At 46.0% G+C, this 21,516-nt stretch overlaps 1 protein-coding gene across 1 annotated transcript in view; it reads right to left on the reverse strand.

Annotated features, from left to right (window-relative positions):
* ANKHD1 (ankyrin repeat and KH domain containing 1) overlaps positions 1–21,516 on the reverse strand; it is a 129,835-nt gene that overhangs the window by 44,679 nt on the left and 63,640 nt on the right. Inside the window, 5 exon segments of the mRNA XM_064161343.1 lie at positions 16,207–16,309; positions 16,949–17,092; positions 17,251–17,378; positions 17,922–18,009; positions 21,447–21,506. Of these exon segments, the coding sequence (XP_064017413.1) occupies positions 16,207–16,309; positions 16,949–17,092; positions 17,251–17,378; positions 17,922–18,009; positions 21,447–21,506 (523 nt within the window).

Here is a 21,516-nt window from a genome sequence, read left to right on the forward strand (position 1 = left end):
CCTCCCCCGAAACCAACCAAATCCCCCAAACTCAAGTATTTACAAAAGAGATTCATCCAGTTACCCATTAAAAGTGGAATTAGGGACAGTTTGAGCCATGGCTTAATCAAGTTACCTAAACATCACACAGTTAAGTGAAAACCTGGGTGCAAGAGTCAAGTCCCAGACCAGCCACTAGCTCTGTAGACTCAGTTTCCTAAAAACCAATTTATACCTCTCTGTGCCATCCTTCACCAAAGCCCTAACTCAAAGGTGTCTCTCTGCATTGCTGCATAAAGAGGAGACAGACAGACCTCATTTGGAAATTAAACTCTTCTGGAAGAACCAATTGAAAAGGCAAACAAAAGTAAGAACTCTCCCTTGAAAGAGAATTTTCTCTTATACAAAGAACGTAGGAATACTAAAACAGAACTGAAACAGCTGCTGACTGCCTTTACCAGATACTGCAGTGACAGCAAAACAGATCCAAATCTATGGGAAACAACAAAAAACTTAAGCCCAGGAAACAGCCCAGCACCCCAAACACTGTAGACAGTCTTCAGGAAACTATCCATCCAGCTGTCTGAAGCAGGTCAGCAGCTCCAGATAAGAAACTACTCCAAGCACTGCTGTTATTTTGGCTCTGAACCATGAGTTCCCAGACAATTTCTCAGAAGACAACAAAACTTGACTGAAGCTTACCAGTGCCTTCTTCGTGGTGGCTGGTGGGTGTTTAGCTCAAGCCTGAGGCTTGGCTCTTGCAGTGTACTGAGGGTTTACTGAGCTACCTGTTCACTTTAAAAGGTATGACTTAGGATGAGAGTTTTGCAGACCAGTTTTGAAAGCTGTGTGCACTGATCAAAAACTCTCTGAAAGGTTTTGTCTGTATCTTTGGTAGGAGCAAGTAAGTGTCAGTTGATGTCTTTTGATATCTAAGCTGCTCCACAGCTGCAGTGGCAGAAACTTTTTACAGACTGCAAATTAACTCTGCCTCGAGCACACAACCATGACAGGAACCCCTTGCACTGCTCTCAAAATGCCGTATTTATAGCATCCCTCTTAACCCAAAGAATGCCCCTGGGTCAGCACCTCTGGACAGCTACCCTCACGCTGGGAGAGAAGAGCTGCAGTTCACAGAGGCCCCAAATAATGCAGTCCCACCATTGTCCCTCTTTAATTAAATCTCACCTGGGGAGAAAACAAGCCTGATCTCAGGAAAAGCCTGCCCCAGACACAAGGGCAGAACAGAAGCACAGCTTTCTGTCGACACATGGACCGAGAGCAGAAGCCGAGGCTGGTCTGACAGCCAACAGCGCTTCGAGACAGTGACCACAAGTCAGTTTCTGAAGACAGGTATTAGGAACCTCTAAGGGAAGGAGCTGGGTGAACCTCCAGAAGAGGTGCAGAGTAGTCAAGCGTGCAGTCAGCATGGCTACTTCACAGATCCCAGAGCTCCATTTACATGCCAGGAAACAGCTGAAACCTGTAACCTTGGGGATTACTGGAAGAGGCCAATAACGGGAAGCAAAATCTGCTAAACCCACCAGGCACTGCTGATCAGCAGCTCCAACTAGAGCTGGAGATGCTGCTGGTAGATTCGAATACCTGAACACTGCCACACAATCACACTGGAAGTGTCCACAAGTGGCATTTCCTGGTTTCTCGAACGCTCTCCTATTTCACAGTGTCCTGAAAATAGCAGAAATCCTTCTGAAGACTACTTCAGACACTTGCTTTCAGACAGTGGCAGTATGGGAAACCCCCTCAACAGCCTGGGCTCTTGTGCATTTATCTTTTATGGAGCACCACTCCAGTACACAATCAACCTGTCACAAGATTCAACTTAGCAACAGTAAGCAGCCGATTCAGCTCCTAAAGCAACAGCCTGGCTGCATCTTTAGGAAGAAATGAAGGCTGAGGACCAGTGAAATCCAGGTCACTGCTTGTCCTGTCAACAGGCCCTGCTCAAAACTCTCTCCCTAGCTTTCTGCTCAGCCCTTTGAAGCACTGCAAGGCCACCAGAATGTCTTCCTGGAGCCTTCTCTTCTCCCAGCTTACAAAGCCTAACTCTCTCAGTCTGGCATCACAGCAGAGGGCTTCCAGCCCTGCCAGCATTGCTGTGCCCTCCTCTGGCCCTCCTCCAACTGGTCCCTTTCTCTGCTGTGCTGAGGACTCCAGAGCTGGCCTCAGCACAGCAGAGGGGCAGAATCCCCTCTCTGCCCCTGCTGCCAGTTGACACTTGGGCTGTGATTGCACATTGCTCATTTGTGTCCAGTTTTTCATCCACTGGTGTCCCCAAGGTCTTCTCCACAGGGCTGTTCTCAACCACATCAGCCCCCAGACTGACTGATACTGAGGGCTGCCCCAACCCAGGCACAAGACCTTGCGCTCAGGCCTGTTGAACCTCACAAGGTTCACAAAGGTCCACTTCTCCAGCTCAGCAAGTCCCCTGGATGGATCCCATCTCTCCAGCTCAGAGAGAAGGCTACTGTGGGGGCTGTGCCACAAGCCTTGCCCAGACTAGATGATACCTGCTGCCCTTCCCTTGTCCACTGCTGTGGTCACTCTCTTGTAGAAAGCTGCTGGGTTGGTCAGGCAGGACATGCCCTAGGTGAAGCCAGGCTGGCTGGCCCCAGTCACCTCCCTGCCCTCTGTCTGCCTTATAGCTTCTAGGAGGATATGGTTAACAGTCTGCCCAGGCATACAGGTGAGGCTGGCAGGCTCCTGGGCCCTCCTCCTTTCTCCCTTTTTTAGCAATGGGTTGGACGTTTCCCTTCTTCCAGTCTCCAGGGACTTCATCTGACTGCCAGGGATTTCCAAGCAGCATGGAGAGTGGCTTGGCAGGACTCTGGGATGCACCTCATGGTGTCCCATAGGTTTGTGTATACTCAGGTTCCTCAAGCAGTTCTGTGCAAACACACAGACCACAAACCTGATCTCCCACAGTGGGAAAAGAGTTTTGTGCTCCAGGCCCCTGTCTTGCAGTCCATTGAGCAGGGAGGTGTGAGAAGAGAGGTTGCCAGTGAAGACTGAGGAAAAACACCCCTCAGCCTCACCTCATCAATTATTACCAGCTTGCCATCCTTGCTCAGCAGGGGAACTTGCTTCTTCTTGCCTTTCCTTTTCCACCTGACACAGCTCTTGAAGCCCTTGTTATTCTTTGCACCCCTTTCCACATTTGGTTTCTGTCACATCTTGGCCTTCACAACCCCAACCCTACACAACTGTGCAGCGTCCCTACACTTCCACTGCCTCTTCTTTCCTTCTAGCTTGGTCAGCAGGTCTCAACTTGTGCTAGTTTGATCCTAGCTAGAATGTTTTGGTGAGAAGAACTAGATTACAGGATGTGAAAAGGAAACAATGGTGATTGTCTACTCCACTCATAGGCTTGCTGAGATGTATAAGAACAAGAACACAACACAGATAACAGAGTTGCTCTCTGTCTCTGGGTCTGAACTTCTCTCTCTAACCTAACCTGTGTCTGTGCGACTAATCCATCTGCCTCCCTAACCCCCCTGGCCTTACCTTCCAAACTTTCCTTGAATATAAGGCAAGATAGGGGGTAAGGGAGAGGGGTGGAAGGGTGATTGCGAGCCCCCCCTGGAGACTCTGGTTTCTGGGAGGGGGTGTCATGTTTCTGTATAACTTTTTAACTTGTATATAAGTGTACATATTGTAAATGTCTGCTTGTCCATTGTGCTAAGCTTCATTCCTTTCCAGAGCCGCTGAGTCTAGCCTGGGTGATTTTCCAAAGTGGGGGAGGGGGCAGGGAACACCCAAAGCATCACACAACTCAACCACTTTCCTTGCCTGACTTGTTCCACTTGGGTATCAAGGTGTAACACAAACACTTCTCATCAGTTTCTCTGACTTTTCTCCAGGAAATAAGAGGGAAATGTTTCCTATGGAAACCTACTACACTTCTCCCTTACACTGCAGATAATCTCCCAAGTAACTTGCCTGCAAGAGCTCACTCATCCAGAGCAGTCTTTCCCAAGCAGCACTGTTGGTCACTTAAGCACCCCACAACATGTAGGAAGGACAGCACTCCCAGCTTTGAATGCCTTCTGGCTGCACATAACCTTTAAAAGGTCCTAGACACTGTGAGCAAGAGTTTGGAAAAACAACCTTCATATTTCTAGTCTCAGCAACTAAAATCTTCTCATTTAAAGTTGCTTACAACACATTCACATCTCACAGGGTTACTGCCTATTGGTAAGGCTGACAGATTCCATTCCAAGTGCTTGATTCTCTTCTGGCCACAACTTGTAATCCACAGGATGCCTTCTTCTTCCAGGAGAGAAATAATTGATATGCACTTTCACAATGAATCAAGCAGCACAGCTGAGATGCTATCAGTCCAAAATAAACCTACTTAAAACTTATTGCCCCCAAAGCCACTGATCTGCTGTCTGCACTTGCCAGCACCCAAATGGCAGCCTTGTACTTTACAGCAGTACCCCAGACAGGTACTGTCCTCTGAAATCTGAAGACTGAGATATTTATTTCAAGGAAGTATCTGAGAATTGAGGAAAAGATAAGAAACTTCTTACATAAAGTCTGCTTCAGATCTTACCCTAAAAGTACTAACTGATGAATCACAGCATGCTAGGGGTTGGAAGGGACCTCCAAAGATCATCCAGTCTAACCCCCCTGCCAGAGCAGCACCACTCAGGGCAGGTCGCACAGGAACGCATCCAGGTGGGTTTTGAATGTCACCAGAGGAGACCACAACCTCTGTGAACAGCCTGCCCCAGGGCTCCAGCACCCTCACAGTGACAAAGTTTTTTCTGTGGCACCTCCTCTGCTCCAGCTGGCACCTGTTTGCCCTTTTGTTGCCCTTTGGACATCTCTGAGCAGAGCCTGGCTCCATCTTTCCAACACTGACCTGCAAATATTTACCAACAGGAAGAAGCAAGGCCAAAAGTCTGTTTTTACAATCCATCCTACTCTTCAGGAAGTTTGTCAACACAACTTGCATTGCAGAGGAGTGGTTTTCATCTTAGCCCCTACCCTGAAGCAGGTCCATTATACTCTACTTTTGATGAAATTAAAATTTTGGGACTTGACAGATCTCTAATTTCTAGAGTTGTTAAATGGGGGAAAAAAATAAAAGCATGTATCCAAGTCCAAACAGTTACATTACAAAAGATGTTTCAAATACATCTTGTCTGCTGGCGCTGACACTGAGCATATAAATCTGTACAAATCTCCAATTCTCCTAATAGGGAATAGTCTATCAAATTCTACTTGAAACTTAGAACCAAACCAAAAACCCTTGAACAACCATCAAAAACAAATAAAAAAGTCAAACCAAAACTGCAAACCTTCCCCAAAAACCCGAACAAAAACATGAGGAAACAAAACCAAACCAAACCCCAGATCAATAAATCCACCCCTCAAAATCCTCAGTGCCAACCAAAAGACCAGATCCAGTCTGCTCCTCACAGGACAACAGGCAGATGTTAGGAAGCACAAACCTAGTCCAAGAGCTTTGCATTGTTAACAGAATTGCTTGCACGTTATTGTGGTTTGAGAGCCCCTCCTGGGGACTCAGGTTTCTGGGAGGGGAGTTGTGCTTTTGTATTGTTTATCCTTTGTATATTTCTGTATATAATTGTATATAACTGTATATATTGTAAATAGCTGCTTGTAAATTCTGCTAGCTGTAAATAAATTGCTTCATCTATATTCCCAGGGTCCGTCTGAGTTAGCTGGGGCAAATTCAAAAGTGTGGGGGGGCGGGGTAACCCCCAAACCATCACATTTTTCAATTGGCGCCCAACGTGGGGCTAGATATTTCAGTGAGTGGAAATTAGCTCTGGGAATTAAGATGAAGCTAATCAAGCAGCTATTGTACTTGGTGGGGATTGCTGTGTGGCCTGTTTTCTGTTTTTTTTGTGTACAACTGGATCAAAGATCAAATTGGTTATTTCTTGCTTCATATAGTTTTTAAGAAGGCTAAAGTTAAGCTTTCAAACATGTTCTGGAGCTGGGGTGATTTTATTCTTGGTTATGCTGGTTTTAGTGTCACTGAGAAGATTACTAGTGATATTACAAGAGTTTTTGTCAATAATGTTACAATCAATCGAGAGTCTGCTTTATCTACTGCTCTCATGAGGGTCATCCAGCCCCAAACTGAAATGCCAAATCCATGCAAGGATTTTTACAATAAAGAGACTGTGGCGGGGTTGCTGTGTATTATCATGGCTCTTATGGTTTTAATATTCATATTAATTTTGGCATTATTGGTGAAAAATTCAAAACCAGCTTCTGTAAGAGCTAGGAAAAATTCTGTGTCTCAGAAGCAGTCTCTTTCACAGCAAAACAAGGGAACACAGTTATCGGCTTCCCCCTTGCCAGCCTCTGCCCCTCCTTCTCCGGGTTCTGGGAATACAGCCAGTGTTCCCGCCACTAACGTAAACAATGATAAGGATAACCAAAACAAGCCGCAGAGTTTAGCAGGAGCCCCAGGAGCACAGGCAAATACCCAAAATCAGAATGTTCCTAGCAAAAATGAAAACAAGTCAGGGTTGGCAGGCATCCCAGGAGGACAGGCAAATAATAACACTGCTAATGCTGGTAATGCTAGCCCAGTCAGTCCAAATCCTAATGACACCAGCTCAGCCAATTCGAACCCCCAGCCAGCAGACCAGAACCAAAATCCTCCTGTTAAAAGCAAGGCAGATTTGAACTCACAAGCTCCAAGTCAGACCTCCAATAATTCAAATGCTCCAGGTCAGACCCCTAAGGATACAAACCCTCCAAGTCAGACTCCTAAAAATTCAAATCCTCCAGCAGACACATCCAAGTCTGTTGCTGCTCAGGCCCTTCTGGCACCTGCTAAGGCAAAAGCTAAGACAAAGAGTGGTTCGCAGGAGGATGTAAGACAGGGGACCTCTGGTGATCAGCAGCAAGAGGAGGAAGAGGAGGCAGTTAGTCTGCGAGACCTTGTAGATGTGCTGAGACAACAATACTCAAGTGAGAGGAGTGCTGTGAGGTTAGCTGCCAAGAGAGAGGATGGTTCCAATGAGTTTAGGAATGCTATGAGGAAGATTGTGATAGGCCCGGCACCACCAGAACAACAGGAAGAAGAGGAGGAAGATGACATCCAAGGCTCCAAGGATCCACTCAGAGAGGTCAGGGAAGTTAGGAAGGAATACACAAGGGAATCAGGTGAGCCAATTCTAAGCTGGCTAGTGAGATGCCGTGGCATTGGTGCTAATGCTCTGCAGGTAGGAGACAAGTCTGCCAAGCAGCTGGGACCACTCACTAAGGAGAGTGGAGTGGACAAACACCTAGCAAGTCCTCTTGGTAGGGTTAGCTTGTGGACACGCCTTCTGTGGCTGTGGCTATGAGATATCCTTCCCGAGATGATTTGCCATGGGCTGCCAAGAAGTGGAACACCGTTGAGCAGGGAATTAAGCTTCTGAAGGAGTTTGCTGTGAAGGAAGTGCTTTATGGAGATCATGGCACTCATGAGCCTGACGATATTCCTTTGGGAACAGGTCTCATGAAGAAGCTGATTAAGCTTGCTCCTTCATCCTATGCTAACATCTTGGCCAGTAAATTTCTGTCAAGGAGTGATAATGGAAGATCCTTCACTGTTGGTGAATTCACTGACCAGCTCAGGCAGATTGAGGACAGCTTGTCACATTCTGGTATAATCTGTGCCATAAAGACTATGACTACAGAGTTTAAAGATACCATGAAAGAACTGAAGTAGGATCTCAAAAACATTACTAATCTGGTAAAGGATACCGTTCCTGCATCATCTGAATGGGTGAATGTTTCTGCAGTCAGGAACAGACGCCCACCTCCTGCAAGGCAATTCCAGCCTAGGAGGAGACAAATTCCACCCAGACAGCAGCAATCACGTGCGTCACTGTGGATACTTCTGCGTGACACATACGGTGAGAACATGAACAAATGGGATGGTAAACCTACTTCAGCTCTTTCAAAGAGGGTCAGGGATCTGCAGAGTGGCAGAAACAGAGGCAGTAATGCCAGGAAAGTAGCTGTCACTTCTTCAACTCCCGAGAGCAATTGCAATTGTTCCAACAGTTGCAATTTCTCTCACAACAACACCAATCATTGTGTACACCCCACATGCCATGTTCAGCATTAGGGGTGCCCTGCCTCCAGCCAGGAGGAGGAAAGGGATAGTGGAGAGAACCGAATCTATTGGAATGTATTCATTAGGTGGCCTGGCAGTTCAAGAGTTCGGAAATACAGGGCTTTAGTTGACACAGGTGCTCAGTGTACTTTATTGCCATCTAATTGTAAAGGGACAGAGTCCATTTCTATCTTTGGAATCACTGGTGGATCTCAAGAGTTAACTAAGATACAGGCAGAGATCAGTTTAACTGGTAAAGAGTGGAAGACACATACTATTGTAACTGGTCCTGATGCGCCTTGCATTTTGGGAATTGACTTTTTGAGACAAGGTTGTTTCAAAGATCCTAAAGGTCACAAATGGGCTTTTGGAATAGCATCTGTAGAGATTGAGGATGATAAATTGAAATTGTCTATTAGACCTGAACTTTCTGATGAATCTGCAGTTGTGGGACATCATGACATAGAGGACCTGGAAGTGCCAATTGCAACCCAAACTGTTCATCATAGACAGTACAGAACTAACCGTGACTCTTTGTTGCCCATTCATCAGCTGATTCGTCAACTGGAGAGTCAGGCTGTCATTGAGAAAGCTCATTCACCTTTCAACAGTCCCATCTGGCCTGTGCGCAAACCTACTGGCGACTGGAGACTGACAGTTGACTTTCGTGCCCTCAACGAGGTGACGCCACCCATGAGTGCAGCTGTGCCGGACATGCTGGAACTCCAGTACGAGCTGGAATCGAAGGAGGCTAAGTGGTATGCAACCATAGACATTGCTAATGCTTTCTTCTCTATTCCCATAGCAAAGGAGTGTAGGCCTCAGTTTGCATTCACCTGGAGAGGAATCCAGTACCAGTTCAATCGTTTGCCTCAGGGGTGGAAACACAGCTCAACCATCTGTCACTCAGTCATCCACAATGCACTGGAGAAAGGTAAAGCTCCAGAGCACATCCAGTACATCGACGACATCATTGTGTGGGGCCAAACTGCTGAGGAAGTCTTCAAGAAAGGTAACAAAATCATTGACATTCTGTTGCAAGCAGGTTTTGCCATTAAGAGAGACAAGGTCAAAGGACCTGCCAGAGAAATTCAGTTTCTGGGAGTGCGGTGGCAGGATGGTCGCCGTTACATTCCTCAGGATGTGATTAACAAAGTCTCTACCATGGCAGTTCCCACTAGTAAGAAGGACACACTTTCTTTCCTTGGTGTGGTGGGATTTTGGAGACTACACATTCCTGGTTTCAGTCAGATTGTCAAACCTCTGCATGATGTGACTCGTAAGAGAAACAATTTCGAGTGGGGACCTGAACAACAAGCAGCCTTTGATCAAATTAAGCGAGAAATAGTCCATGCAGTGGGCTTGGGTCCTGTGAGATCTGGTCCAGACATTAAAAACATTCTGTACACGGCTGCCAGTGACAATGGTCCAACTTGCGAGTCTCTGGCAGAGAGCTCCAAATGAGACACGTGGTCGTCCACTTGGTTTCTGGGGACGTTGCTACAGAGGTTCAGAGACAAATTACACTGCAACAGAGAAAGAGATTCTAGCAGCCTATGAGGGAGTGAAAGCAGCTTCTGAAGTGATTGGAACTGAGTCATAATTGCTTTTAGCTCCTAGACTGCCAGTTCTTAACTGGATGTTCAAGGGCAAAGGTTCATCACCACATCATGCCACAGATGCAACCTGGTCTAAATGGATGGCTTTGATAACCCAACGAGCACGAATGGGTAATCTTGACCAACCTGGTCTGGTGGAGGTGATCACCAACTGGCCGGAAGGCACAGACTGTCCCAAACCTCCAGAGGAGAAAATAACTCGTGCTGAGGAAGCTCCTCCCTATGGTGATCTCTCTGATCAGGAAAAGAACTATGCTTTATTCACAGATGGTTCCTGTCATCTTGTTGGGAACAAGCGAATATGGAAGTCAGCGGTTTGGAGTCCAACCAGGAGAGTTACCGAAACGAAAGATGGCGAAGGAGAATCCAGTCAGTTCGCTGAGGTAAAAGCTGTTCAACTTGCTCTTGATGTGGCTGAACGTGAGAATTGGCCTATCCTTTACCTCTACACCGACTCGTGGATGGTAGCCAATGCTCTATGGGGTTGGCTGAAGGACTGGAAGAAGAATGGTTGGCAGAGGAAAGGAAAGCCTATTTGGTGTGCTGATCTATGGCAGGACATTGATGCACGGCTGGAGAGAACTCCAGTGAAGGTGCGGCACGTAGACGCACACATGCCCAAGAGCAGAGCAACTGAGGAACATCAACATAATCAGAAGGCAGACCAAGCTGCTAAGATTGCTCAAGTTGATACCAACTCTGAACTTGACATTGACCTTGATTGGAAACACCGAGGTGAGCTGTTCTTAGCTCGGTGGGCCCATGACTCATCTGGACATCAAGGCAGAGATGGAACATACCGATGGGCTCGTGATAGGTCAATTGACTTGTCCATGGACGCTATCACCCAAGTCATCTATGACTGTGACATTTGTGCTGCTATTAAGCAGGCTAAGCGAATCAAGCCCTTATGGTACGGTGAGAGGTGGTCAAAGTACAAGTATGGAGAAGCCTGGCAGATTGACTACATCACTTTACCTCGATCTCGTTCTGGCAAGCAGTATGTGCTGACGATGGTAGAAGCCAGCACTGGATGGTTGGAAACCTATCCAGTTCCACATGCTAGTGCACGTAACACCATTGTTGGTTTGGAGAGACAGATCTTGTGGAGACATGGAACTCCAGAAAGAATAGAGTCAGACAATGGTACTCATTTCAAGAACAATCTAGTGAAAAACTGGGCCAAAGAGCATGGTATTGAATGGATCTATCACATACCCTACTATGCACCAGCTTCAGGGAAGATTGAGCGCTACAACGGTTTGCTGAAAACCACCCTCAAGGCCATGGGGGGTGGAACTCTGAAAAACTGGGACAAACATTTAGCAGAAGCTACCTGGTTGGTAAATAGTAGAGGTTCAGTAAACAGAGCAGGACCTGCACAATCAGATTTGGTCCAAACAGTAGACGGTGATAAAGTTCCTGTTGTACGTGAAAAGAATCTGTTAGGGAAAACTGTTTGGGTATTTTCTCCTTCGGGCGAAGGGAAACCTGTCCGAGGGGTGGTGTCTGCTGAAGGTCCTGGTCATACATACTGGGTAATGCAGGAGAATGGTGAAATTCAGTGTATTCCACAGAGAAATTTAACCTTAGCTGAGAGAGTTTAAATTCAAACTGTTAGGAGTTTTCTGTTCTAGGTAACATCGGCGCCCAACACTGAGAGAATCTACAATAGAATCTACAGTACGTGAGCACGAACCCAACATCACCTGGGAGTCCCTGTTCTGAGCTTTTGAATCACCTACATCTGATTGAAGTGTGAACTGAACTTGTATATATATATATTGTTTTAGTGTAAATATTGGTTTAGATTAGATTGGATAATTCTCAGCGATACTCTGAGCGAAGTAGACAAGGGGTGGATTGTGCTAGTTTGAAGCAAGCTAGAATGTTTTGGTAACAGAACTAGATAACAGGCAGTGAAATGAAAAAACAATTGATGTCAACTTCTCTCACAGTTACGCTGAGAACTCTGGGAAGAAGAAGAAAACATTCTCCATTTTGTCTCTCCCTCTTGCTTTTGCCTTAGACCTGGTCACATCTCATTAACCCTGCTCCTACTAACCTTGCTCCCTAACCTCTTGGCTGCACCTCTCTTCTTCCTGAGAACTGGGGTAAGGTTGAGAGGGCCGGGGGGAGGTGTTGGGGTGGTTTGAGAGCCCCTCCTGGGGACTCAGGTTTCTGGGAGGGGAGTTGTGCTTTTGTATTGTTTATCCTTTGTATATTTCTGTATATAATTGTATATAACTGTATATATTGTAAATAGCTGTTTGTAAATTCTGCTAGCTGTAAATAAATTGCTTCATCTATATTCCCAGGGTCCGTCTGAGTTAGCTGGGGCAAATTCAAAAGTGTGGGGGGGCGGGGTAACCCCCAAACCATCACAGTTATAAATCTGCTTTTAAACAGAAGTCCCAAGCTAGATTTGCAGTCTGCAGCTAAAATTCACCAGTCTCATCAACAGGAATAAGATCAGCTCAGTATTGCATTTTCATGAGAATCCTGCGTTCAGCTGCAAGAAACCCAGTTGGTTAAAATATGCAGCTCTGCAGGTGGGGCTGGGCAATGCCCACACAGAGAATTATGCACACAGCACAGTACTGTACCACCTGGGCAACAAAACCTAGCCCAGCTCCCTAGCCCAGACAGACTGACCTGCTACACTGTTTTTGATACACATTGAGCTGTTCTTTATCCAGTACAGGATGATTTGGGGGGGGGGGGCTGAACGAGGAGTTTGTATTTCCCCACGTTCCTCCTGTGGACCATGCAGTGCAGTACTTCTGCCAAGCTCTCCCACTCCTGCAGCCTCCTCTGTGGCAAACATGCAGGGAATGGGTGCAATGGCACCCAGCAGGCAGAGGCCACAGGACTGAAGCCCAGACGAACTTAACTCTGACATTCACAGATCCCAATGACTTTCCAATGTCTGTCTTCTTCCCAGGGTTCCTCTGGCTTGATGGTATCTGACTGGACAATTGCAAAGATGGAATTCAATTAGTTAGCAGCAGGCAGGTGACTGAAGCTTCAAAACCAGCAGAATTTCAAAGACCACTGAGAAGACTTTTTACATACTCAGGATATGTAGATCCCCAAGAGCATGTTTTGAAACATTCTCTATGCACTACAGAGAAGAATCATAGAATCAACCAGGTTGGAAGAGACCTCCAAGATCATCCAGTCCAACCTATCACCCAGCCCTGTCCAGTCAACTAGACCATGGCACTAAGTGGCCCATCCAGGTCTTCTGACTCACAGAGTCAGAAAGCCACATGGCTTGTATGGCACTTGGCAACACATGCCAGGTAAGTGGGGCAGCTGCTGACCCAGGCTGAAAACAGAGGAAATAGAGTTAATCAGGAGATGTTGAAGCATAGGAGACAGCTAACAGGCTTCTGGGCTTTCAGCACAGGAGTCTGAAAGGGGGCAGAAAGGAAAAGCAGGACTCTCAGCTTGCCTTTTTCATGTCACCTCAGTGACAGCAATGTCATCTTCAGTTGTGCTGTTAACCTGGCCCCAGTGCTCACTATATCACAGGGCATAGGCGACCTCTGCCTGTCTGCAAGTGCTCCAGCAAGCACTGCAGTGGAAAAGATTTACTGACTACATAGCTATGAAAACCACATAGAGCTTGTCTGTCTGCCCTTTTAGAGTCATCAGATTGTTAGATTAGCCCAGGGGATGCCACACACCAAATGCCTAAATTCAAGAACCAGCAGATTCCAAGAGCCCTGCTGAAGGAGGCAAGAAGCAGGTGTGGGCAGCTCTCATGTCAGTCACTGCAGTCACTGGTCTTGGGTCGTGTAGAATCCTAAAAAGCCACACACCCAAATGAGGAGGGGGGCAAAGTACTGACCATGTGAAACCAACAGCAGAGAAGTCCAACAAGAGCATGTTGAAAGGTTTTAAGCACTCTGTCATTTTTAAGCCCAGCTGCAGATCAGCTATGAAGTAAAAGAAATCTGGAGGGAAATTTACAAGTTAACCAATCCTTCAACCTCCAGAACCAGGCTGCCTCAAATGCTGACACTGTTAAAAGTCACCTTGTATACTTTGAGTGTTTCCAGTAAGAAAACAACATTGTCCCTTTCCAGAGTCCTAGGCACCCCCTGTTGCACCAGTTGCTGCTTCCCAACAAAGCTCTACAGCTGTGGGTTGGGGCTGCTGGTTCACCAGGTTCTGCAGAGCCAACCTCTTGGAGGCTTCAGACCCCATTCCTAGGAAGCAGGAGCTGCCTTCACAAACTGAGCACCATGACCAACAGCAGCACCTGCAGACCTCCTGACAAAGTCCAGTAGCACTACTTTTGACCATTTTTTGTGCTGCTCAAGACCTCACTGCCCCAGAGAAGCAGAAGCAGGGGCACATGCAGGGGCACAGGAACTCCATGGGAACTGCTGTGCTTCCACCCTTCACACTGTAAGCGGGAGACTGTCCTGCAGATCACCTTTCCCTGAGGCTGTCTGCACCCACTGTCAGCTCTGCAGTGTTTATCTTTCCAGTTCCTAAGCACTAATGCCAAATTAGTTTTTCACAAAAATAACTGTTCAAATGGCAAATATTTGATGTGTCTTCCTGTTCCACTGAAGAATAAAACTGCAATTCAAAACTAGGCCATAAACTCCTCTTGAAAAACCTCCCACTGCATCTGAATCACAGCATTAATACAAAAGCTCATTCCAGTGCTGTAATCATCAAGATTTCATCAGCAATCAAGTTGTTACTATTGCACTTCCTGCCAAGCTAATACAGCTCCTTAACACCCAGACTGTTCTAAGTTTATGGCCAGCTACTCCATGCTTTTCTTCCCTAGGGGTTCACACAAAACACGGGGCCACAGATTTGTCTTCCCCAAGATAAACAATTTTGCTACAGAAGAACACCAGACTGCATGGCCTCTCACTCATGGAAATACTGACCACCCTCTTATGTCCCCTGTCTCCAAGAAATCTCACAATGAAAGTCCTTCACATTAAAGCTTTGTGTGTATGACACGTGAAGATTTTAAGTTCAGCAGAGAAGGTGAAACCCAGCCCAGTCGAAGCCACAGAGTGGCATCATTGCGATGATCACATCACATAGATCTGCCCTACAGATCTGAGAGGGAAGAGCTCTGCACACAGCTTTCACGAATGCTTCATCTGCCCAATGACACATTTCATTTTGGATTTCTCCATCTCTTGCAACACGTCACAGATTAGTCTTGCTTACAAACATGAAGCATGCCCTGAAACACCAGAAGCAACTAGATCTGTGCCAGTTCCACAACTGTGGCACTGCTGAAAACATGCCCAGAGTATGCACTGCACGCTTGGGGGCTCTTCAATGACAGAGACTCCTTAAATAACAAGCAATGATTAAACAACAGGAGACTAAGCTTGTGACTGCTGTCTTCTGACTTGGGATCAGCTAATCTATCATTGACTCCCATGCACCCAACAGTGTGCCTCCAGAGCACTAACCCACTTAGCAAGGCCAGCAGCCACTGAGCTGTAAGGGCACAGCTACAGGCACAGCTGTTTTACTGGAAGCAGAAGCTGAATATTCTGTCCATGTGTTCTATGAAATTCAAAGCCTCAAGTCTGGCACATCCTAGGAGAACGAGGAGCTATGTGTAAGAAGTGATATGTGGCACTATGCACAAGAGGACAGCACGGCTGCAGGCTTCAGCATCACTGCTACTGAACCACTGGGTTCGTTCTCTCTTCATTTGTGCCCCGGTGGGGTCGTTTGTTTTAGGAAGCACTGAGCACTCTCAGAATGAAAGAGGTTAGCAAAACTAGCTAACAGAGCTTGGGAGACTGTGGCAATCAACAGCCCTGTTCAAAACTGCATCACCGGGAGCTGCAGCTTGTAACTTTTCACCTGAGAATCTGCTTCTCTTTCTGAGGTGACTTTGCAGACAAGAATTTCTTACAGAATCCACCACTGGAAGCAAACCGCTACATTTGCCATTTAACCACAAATAATTGTAACCAGTCAGTTCAATGATAGTCAAAGCAAAAACTCCTTCCTTTTTAACTTACAAGACAATTACATTAATACAAGAAAAAGTCTTCTCTAAGCAGAGCTGCAACAGCATTTTACAGAGTCAACACATTTCTATAGAAGTTGGTGTTTTAGGTTCATGGAAAATAGTTGCAACTGTTCTAGGTGACCCATGTAGAATACTGACAAGTTAATATCACATCTGATTTTATTCATGGTTTTTAATCAGTCTGCACTACAGCAGCTAACACAACCATTTTCTTCAGTGTATTTATAGTAAATTAGAATAGTATCATAAATGTTGCCTGACTAGTCTCTATTTGTATTCTGTACTGCAGAACACAAGAAAATAAGCAAAACCTATGCACTACAGAAAATCATCTTAAGTTAGATTTTGTTAGAGGTGTCCAAGACTTGAGACTGGACTACACTACACATAAGCTCTAATAAAGTTCTCCCCAGTCCACCAGTATCCATCCATTCTCTGAGTGGCTACAGACTGACCTTTCACCACTCCCAGGACAGGTGGCGAGTTCTCTTGTGGAGTCCTGTCAGGTTCCTGGGGAGGTACCACCATAGCAAGCGTATGTACTGGCACACGGTGGACCTGAAGAGACAGACACAGTCAGGTGACAACAGGGAACCCACAACACACCACCACCAAAACCCTCTGCAATGGATAAGATCTTCAAGTGTTGCTACACAGATACATTCCTACACCAGATCTCCATTGCCTGCCCTCTTTAATATGTTTACCAAAGATCTGCAGAAGGAGAACGAGGGCACCCTCAGTCCACCCACAGAAGGCACTGTCATGGGTTTAAACCTAGATGTCTGTAAGAACCACAGAGTTTCTTAAGGTCCTCCAGCAAAGGCTAGACAGGGCCAGGAAACTGTAAACCCTATCTCACAATTCTGCTCCCTTTGTATAAGCTGGCTGTACAGCCAGCTCTCTCTTATCTCCCTTCTCAGTATTTGAGGGGTACTATCACAAGGGTCTAGATCTGCTGAAACAAAATACTAAGCAGGTGCAACCAAGAAAATACTGTCCTACGGTAGTAAGTTTGGGACTATGCTGTCTAAGAAGCAGCAAAGGAAATAATGGTCAACATCCTTCAGGACCCTACAGACAACAACTGCAGACTGTTTAATAAATTCTTTCCACTGTATGTGCTCACACTGACACTAGCTCCACAAGTTAACTCCTGAGGAAGTGCTTCTTCGCCAAGACCTCCTCCTGCCTCACCTGAGACTGATCGTGAGATGGAGGTGTGAGCTGTGACAAGTCTGCTGCTGGAACTGACAGAACGTTGTTAGGGTAATCCAGCAAGTAAGAGACAACATTGGTGTGTCCTCCCTTGGCAGCCTCAATGAGCATGGTTGAGCCATCCTGAGAGAGTGTTTGGGAAACAAAAAGCCAGATGATTAATTTTGCTCCCTGATGCACCATGTAAGAAACAACCACTTCAAACAGGCCATTTACTAATCCATTAAATCGACCAGGTGGTTCCTCCAGAACCTATGCCAACACCTCACATAAGTTAATACCTTGAGCCTGTGAGTAGGATCTGCTCCATGAGCCAGAAGGAGCTCAACGACTGCCAGGTGGCCTCCTGCACATGCCAGTGACACCACCGTGTGGTCATTATTAGCGGTAGCCCTGTTCACATTGGCACCTAGGAAGAGATCTCAGAATTAACCATCAAGAAATTCCAACATCAAAGGTAAGCACATCTTTTCTGGAACTGAGACAAGCTTTGTCTTTTCTATTCTTCCTAATTCTTTGCACTTCCAAGGTAAAAAGCGAGGGATTTTGAATAACCACTGGCTTCTACACATCATCCTCAGCTTGTAAAGATGTGACAGTGAAGTCAGCAGTAGTAGAGGAAACACTCGGTGTACAAGCACAACTTTGACATTTTCATTCTAAGCACTTCTCAGTATCCCTCCAAAGTGCAGGGCACACCAGGGCTGCACTTCATTCTGAAGCAGGGGGCATTTTGTTTCAGGAACTGAACACATTCGCTCTACTTCAAATCTATTTATTCATCTAGAAAGAGTAACTCACTGAGTATTTCATGATTCACTGTATTACAAACTATTCTAAAAAGCCTTGAACAGTTTGACAAACGCCCACACAGACAGCCAGACTCTGGAGTATGCAGACTGGTAAAGTGGCACTTCAGGTCTTGTCTTTACTATCTAAACTGCTCATTTACCTTTGCTAATAAGAAACTGCACAGTGCATAAATGGCCAGCTCGTGCAGCCTTCATTAGTGGGGTTCTGCCACCTTCAGATTCGTGTTCCTGTTGGAAAGAAGAAGAATAGGACTGTAAGTGGACAAAACAATTCCACCATTGTCTCAGCTTTTGAGCCGTCCCCTGACAGGAGCACAGTTACTTGTCCAAGCAGGAGATCTATCTTACAAGCTGACTGCAACCAAACAAACTGACTGCCATCAGTTACCTTGGATATAGAATCACAGCCTCAAAAAGCATCAAGACCACATCCTACGGTCTAACAAACTGTCAACAGATGAGGAAGTTTCCCTATTCTTGTATTTCCCCACTCACATTTTAGTGTTCACATGCATAACACACTTGAGAACAGCAATGTCTAGTTTCCTCTGCAGAAAGGTATTTAACACAAGTGTCACCAGCAGGAAGAAGCACAGAAATAACTATAAACTGATGTGCAACAACTCTGAGAGCTGCTGGATGCTGCATGGCAGACCTTCCAAACTGCAACCACGTCTGAAGTGCAGACAAGGTTTGTAAAATACACTGAAGAGGATTAGCACTTGAAATGAGAAAGTCACTGCAGGTCACAAAAAGCCTCCAGTTAAGAGGATGGGAGAATAAAGTAAAAGACAAAAGGATGATACAAAGCAACAAAAACAGAATGAGTAACATTTTTTTAAGTTAGGAACTGCATGAATATGGAAAAAAGGTGGCTGAACACAACTGTACTGGAGAGGTAATGGAAGTGGGGCATCTGCATGCTGTGTAGGCACAATCAACATCCAAAGAATGCTGACTAATAATACACAGGAACCCTGCCACAGTAGCCAGGGCAGAGAAGATCATCTTCCTGGGAGTGCTTGTATCTGTGCTCTGAATATTCAGTCTGATCAATAAGATACATCAGGACTGGGGAGTCTCTGATCACATATCTAAGAGCTCAAGCTCTGTATTCTTTTTTAACTCCCAAAACAGCACGTGTATCTGCCAGGGAAAGCATTTAACAGTGGCAGTAGATTATACTGTCATTACAAACATAAAAGAACAAGAATAGCTCTGACAGATCAAATCAACTTCTCCCCAGAGTGCCAGCATTCCTGAAAACTCCACATAGGTTCTCTGGTATACAGCTAGCTTTGTAAGAGCTGCACTTTCACTTAGCTCTCTGTTCTTACACCCCAGGAAGAGCTCTTGACTGTATCTTCTGTTGGAGACTGACCTTGAGGAGAAAATACAAACCAACCTTTAGCTCTAGTTGGGGTTAAACTGCCCCTGACTTCCACAAGAACTCTGTATCACTGTACATTGCCTTAACACACACTCAAACACCACCTTAGTGATCTCTTGGCTTGCTTGGTAGCCTAATGCCTCAGTGGACACAGGCAGATAGGAAGCCTTGCAGAGTTCATACTGAAGTCACCTTCCTTGTTTGTTTTTCTAAGTAATTAGATTCTCCTGCAACGCAACAAGTGCTGAGATGTTTGCAAAGCAGACATGTCTATGGCTGAGGTTAGCATGCAGCCCTGTGATGGGCTACAATTGGCAGCATGCTCCTCAGCTCTGATGCTTAGTCTGTTATTTGGCATATTTTTTCCTTCCTCAGCTACTACCATGGAAAGATGTAGCTTGTCTTTAGCAAAGCAAACCCCTGCTACTGCTGGCAGATCATAGACAGAGCAGCTGCGGCTAACAAGAAGGACCAGGCACCACTTCACTCACTGAGCAGCACCAGAGCACTGCTGACCAAACCAGTCACTGCACATTTCTACATGGCAAGAAGCAGAATCTCTTTTAGTTCATCTCAGCTGTATTCAACACTGAGAAGTGATCCCATCTGGCATTCAAACCTAGCACTGCAGATCAGCAGCAGCAAGATGTCATCATGTGCAACATTCTCCATTCCTAATAGACTTCACTGCTGAAGTCTTACCCACGAGTGTCAGGAGGCTTCCTCATTGAAATGCAATGCACCTCTTCTGCCCAGTTTAACCAACTGTCACTTGGCAGAACTTGATCTTCATCTGTTATGCACTTCCAGTACTTGCAGTACCACACACTCCATCAGCCCAGCCAAAGGAAATGATTTGTGTTCCCACCTGACGTAGATCTTTGCAAGTTCCTGGATTTTGATGGCATTTTACACATCAGAAGATAAAAATGCATGGTTTACCTTCAGAAGAAATTAATTCTGTGGCTTCAGCACTCTAGCCCTAACAAAGGCTAGCAGATAACATCAACTCCAGTTTTAAGGGAAAACATCCCTTAAATCCAGTTACCTATCATGATTTCCTTTCTCGATAAACCCAGCAGTCCAGAGAGTAGAGCAAATGCAGAGGTAGCAGAAACACCTTACAACCACGACTAGTACTCTTTTATTCTTGATCTTGAGCTCTCTGGTTTAAGCAATTTGAAGATTAGCTACCTGAGGGCTTCCCTGCCCCCTTTATTCTCCTTGGTGACAAGTTTCTGTGGCTGGCAAGGGTTACTCATCTGAAAATTTCCTTGAGTTTGTTTCCAATGTCATACATTGAGGTTCTAGAACAAAATCTGCATTTTCAGCTAAAGGTCCAGCTGCTCTCTTCAGCTTTCAAACAGGCCTCTCCCACAGAATCAGAGAACTATTTGGGTCAGAAGGGACCTTAACGATCATCCAGTTCCAGCCCTCTGCCTTGGGCAGAGACACCTCCCACCAGCTCAAGTTGCTCAAGGCCTTATCCAACCTGGCCTTGAACACCTCCAGGCAAAAAGAATCCACAGTCTCCCTGGGCAACCCCTGCCAGAGTCTCCCCACTCTCACTCTCAAGAATTTTCTCTTCACCTCCAGTCTCAAGTCTCCTCTCTTCCAGCTTAAAGCCATTGCCCCTCATCCTGGCACTCCCAGCCCTTCTCAGAAGCCCCTCCCCAGCTCTTCTGCAACCCCTTCAGGTACTAGAAGGCTGGTCCCAGCTCTCCCCAGAGCCTTCTTTTCTCCGTGCAACAGTCAATATTTCACAGAAATCTAAATGCTCTCCTAAATTATTTAGAGCAAGTTTTTGATACAAGACAGCAGCCAAGCAATGCAGTCCTTACACTGTGCCACCTCTCAAGCCTGAACTCCTCCCAAGAGCCACAGCGTTCTAGCAGTCAACAATCTGATTGTCCCAGATAAGACTCCCAAGGTACACAGCAAACCAGCACTTTCGAGGTACCTGAACACTGAATAAGGTGTCTAGCTTGGAAGCATCTGAAATGGGAAGATCTCAGAGGAAGTCTGATATGTATTAACCAGTTTCACACAGCTCCTCATGCCAGTAGGCTCAGAGAGGCAATCGGCTGAACACTGAGACGCTGTCAAAAAACAGTTCTGGAAACTCAAGAGAAGAGCAAATGCAAGGCAAAGATGAGGTGCCGAGTCTGCACTGCAAGGCTTTGGAGTTCTGAAGGAACCGAGATGCCTCAAAGCCACGCTTGCTGTTAGCTTGTATCCTGAGCTGCAGCTTACAAGCATCAAAGGCCAATCTCACCTGATGCTTGCCCGGCTCTATGCCCTCCAAAACAGTCTTCTTTATGTCCTCCTGCTTGTCCTGCGGAAGG

Source organism: Pogoniulus pusillus, chromosome 22, assembly GCF_015220805.1.
Source record: "Pogoniulus pusillus isolate bPogPus1 chromosome 22, bPogPus1.pri, whole genome shotgun sequence".
Classification (NCBI taxonomy): Eukaryota; Metazoa; Chordata; class Aves; order Piciformes; family Lybiidae; genus Pogoniulus; species Pogoniulus pusillus.